The following is a 3,788-nucleotide window of genomic DNA, read 5'->3' as shown; positions in this document are numbered from 1 at the left end:
TTTTCTTTTCAAGTTTTTGGCGATTCAAATTGCATGTTTTTTTTTTTTCATTTAACATTTTTGCTGATTTAAAAACAAAAAATTGGTGATTTCTTGTCTTTAAAACATTTTGAGCATTTTTGTCCTTTAAACATTTTGGCAATTTTTTTCTTTCAATTTTTTTTTCACTTAAAAAAAAGGTGATTCAATTAGTTTTTTTTTTTCCTTTTTTTGACAAATTTCTTTTTCGTTGAAAAATTTAGGAAATATTTTGGCTTTTTTCTCCTTAAAATTATGGTCAATTAAAAAAATGCATGCTTTCCAAACCTGTGGGACCATGAAAATAAAAATAGGCAAAAATCGTACTATTTATTACAGCCAGAAACTTAAAAACAAAATTTTAAAAGATCTGATGGTCCTTGAACACATCATGTGGGACCATCGTGCATTTCAGGAAGGCTCAAGGAAAAATATTTGTTTTTTCGAGGGTCAAAAAAAAAACCAACAACCACAAAAAAAACAAACAAAAAAAACCAAAACAAACAAACAGCCATCTCCTTCCTCTGGTAAATAAAGAACAGTCCCTTAGGCCTAATCTCATTTTACTAAAACTACAAGATAGATAGATAGATAGATAGATAGATAGATAGATAGATAGATAGATAGATAGATAGATGCAATGCATGCCTTGGGCGCTAGGCATATTAATGACTTTTTCTCCGTGTGAGGGCTTAAATTTTGCATTTATCTCTTTCACTTTATTCGATTTTGAATTCCGCGTTATTCATTTTTCAGAGCTGTCGCATTATTTCTCCTGGTGTCATTTTTTAAGAGGAGCAATGCCTTTAAAGGCCGGGCTGGTGGAGGAGGAGGTGGAGGAGGAGGTGAAGGAGGAGAGCGGGACACCTCGGGCTGACCCCGGACTAACAAAGCCATCTACTAGTCACTGTCTGCGACCCTTTTATCTCTTTCTCCTCTTGTTTTGTTGTCCGTCCTTTGACTCGCCACAAGGCCAAATATGGCCCCGCAGCACCTCAATATGGGCCGCATTAATTTTTCAGCTCCGGCCATCTGTGAGGGGAAAAGTCACCAAAGCTAAAAGTCATAAATCTACAGTCCGCGCGCGCTCAATGGGAGGGAGGGGGAGGTGAGAGGGGAGGCGGCAGATAAAGACACGAGGATAGAGATAGATAGATAGATAGATAGATAGATAGATAGATAGATAGATTTGTTGTTGGCACCCTTCAAAGGGAACAAGGTTCTGGGTAAAACAACCAGAAATGGTTCTTACACCATAGGAGGGTTCCCCGTAGAAGCTCTTAGGGGTTCCTGGGTGGAAGCTTTCACAGATGGTTGCAGGATTGTCCTTGCAGAGAAATGTCCAAAAATCTGAGAAATGGCCAAAAATCTATGTTCCTACATCCTAAAATGTGCTACAATCCTAAAAACGTCCTAAAGTCCTAGAAAGGCTCTGAAATCCAAGAAATTTCCTTAAGTGCTAGAAGTGTCCTTAAATCCTAGAAACATCTTTAATGTCCTAAAGTCCTAGAAATGTCCTAAAATCCTGTAATCGTCCCTTAATCCTAGAAACGTCCTTAAATCATAGAACTGTCCTAAAATCCAAGAAACATCCTATAATCCTAGAAGTCTTTAAGTCCTAGAAACGTTCTGAAATCCCAAATGTCACAAAATCCTAGAAATTATTTTAAATTTGAGAAATGTCCTAAAATCCGAGTAACACCCTAAATTCCAAGAAATGTCCTAAAATCTGAGAAACGTCCCTAAATCCCAGAAAAAGTCCTAAAGTCTGAGAAGTGTCCTAAAATCCTATAAAAGTCCTAAAGTCCGAGAAACATCATGGAATCCTAGAAATGTAAGGCAGAAATGTCCAAATGTGATAGAAATGTCATAAAACCCTAGAAGAATCCTAAAATACATCCCTCAATACTAAATTTCCCATATCTAAGAAAGATCAGAATATCCTCAGTGTCCTAAAGTCGTAGAAATGTCTTAACTGTGTTTAGGTCCTAGAAACTAAAATTCTTGATAAATCGTAAATGTCATAAAATCCTAAGTCCTAAAGTCCTTTGAAGGTCTTTAAATCATAGAAATATCCATAAATCATAGAAATATCTTTAAATCTGAGAAATGTCCTCAAATCCAAGAAGCATCCTTAAATTCTTGAAACATGTACGGGGCTGCTGTGACTGGCCCCTGGCCCCCTGTCATTTTATAAAAGTGGCCCCCAGGCCAGGCAAAGCCAGTTGAATATCTGCATTAAAATCTCTAAAATCGGATTACTTCTCGATAATAATTTGTCTCCGGGACTCTTAACATTATTTTTTAGCGTCCACAAACATCTATTCTAACATTTTTCCCCTCCAGCAGAACTTCATTAGTCCTGTAATGAAGTTTTTTTTTCCTCCTCCAAATTATCCCATTACGTCTGACACAAACAACCCGAGGTGGCCCCTCCGATTGGCTGTCCGCGGGGTCACGTGGCCCGCGCGGCCGTCCGTCTATTTGACAGCCGCAGGATGGCTTGATGCCAGAGGGGGAGAAAGAGACAGAGAGAGGGGAGAGAAAGAAAAATTAGTATTCTCCTACCAGCCTCGCTATAAATCAATCATGGAGTCCTACGTGCTGAGCTGTAAATATGCTGAGCCGCAGTTCCCGCCTTGTGAAGAAGATTACAGTAATTTTAGTGACCAAGGGGGGTATTACAACAACCCCCAGGACAGTGGCACTTATGGAGGGGGCTATCAGCCCGTGCAGCCCCCTCCGCCTCCATACGCACCACAACAAACCGGCTATCACTCGCTGCAGGGCCACCAGCACCGGGAGGATGCAGAGGAGCAGCCGTACCCCGGATACAGAGACGCGAGCACCGGGAAGGAGGCGAGGTTCCCCGCGGGTGACCTCCAGTGCCAGGCCTGGATGACCTGCGCGAAGCCCGCTCAGGTGCAGAGGAAAGCGGCCTGCACGGGGAAGGACAAGCCGCCCATTGTTGTCTACCCGTGGATGAAGAAAGTGCACGTCGCGCACGGTGAGATAACACGCGCAGTTTTATCTCTGCATCATTTCACTTTATCTGATGCGAATGTTTATGTTTTTCTTTCCTTCTTTCTTTCTTTCTTTCTTTCTTTCTTTCTTTCTTTCTTTCTTTCTTTCTTTCTTTCTTGTGTTTTGTCCATTTGTGACCTATTGTGAGTTATTTATGATCTCAGTGAGAGTCAGGGAGAATTACAACCGCTATAAAGTTTTATGGCCCTGCCACAGCGCGCGTGTGTATGTGTGTGTGCGAGAAAGTGTGTACGTGTGTGCGTGCGTGCACAAATTGTGTGTGTGGTGTGCAAAGCTGCAGCTTAACAAAAAGCTGTGAGTTAAAAGTACAGAAAAATCGTCTCTTGGAGTTCTTCCCGGCTCAACCACAAATTAAGATTAACACTTAAATAACATTACACATGATAATAACTGCAATAATATTTAAATAAGATTTTTAAAATGCTTGTCTTCCGGGCTAATTCAGTTTTGTTTATGTTAATTAGGTGTGCACAAGCGTATTGCTATAAATCCTCAGTATAATATAGAAATTAAGGATTTAAAATAAAAGGAGTAAAGCAAAATCAGTATATATATATATTATATTGCTTGGTGAAACTGCTGGGCATATTGGCTTGATTAATTTTTTTAAAAAAAACATGGGAGGAAAGTAATAAGCAACTTAAGAAGGCATGAGCAAGAAATTAATAGAAAATTACCTGAAACAGAGAAAAAAAAAGTAAAAATAAAAAACAAACAAAGATATA

The 3,788-nt window shown here is 39.6% G+C and overlaps 1 protein-coding gene across 1 annotated transcript; it reads left to right on the top strand.

The window, feature by feature from the left end:
- The first annotated feature begins 2,113 nt into the window (after positions 1-2,113).
- LOC121964838 (homeobox protein Hox-D4b-like) lies at positions 2,114-3,453 on the top strand. Its single transcript, XM_042515022.1, has one exon. The coding sequence runs from the start codon at positions 2,386-2,388 to the stop codon at positions 3,187-3,189; it is 804 nt and encodes a 267-aa protein (XP_042370956.1). The 5' UTR covers positions 2,114-2,385; the 3' UTR covers positions 3,190-3,453.
- The last annotated feature ends 335 nt before the right edge of the window (positions 3,454-3,788 follow it).

The sequence above is a fragment of the Plectropomus leopardus genome, unplaced genomic scaffold, assembly GCF_008729295.1.
Source record: "Plectropomus leopardus isolate mb unplaced genomic scaffold, YSFRI_Pleo_2.0 unplaced_scaffold1740, whole genome shotgun sequence".
Classification (NCBI taxonomy): domain Eukaryota; kingdom Metazoa; phylum Chordata; class Actinopteri; order Perciformes; family Serranidae; genus Plectropomus; species Plectropomus leopardus.
Note: the sequence above shows the minus strand (reverse complement) of the source record. Positions and strands in the feature narration are given on the sequence as shown.

Coding starts and splice junctions, on each gene's coding strand:
- LOC121964838 (XM_042515022.1), top strand. CDS start 2,386: ATGAAGTTTTTTTTTCCTCCTCCAAATTATCCCATTACGTCTGACACA.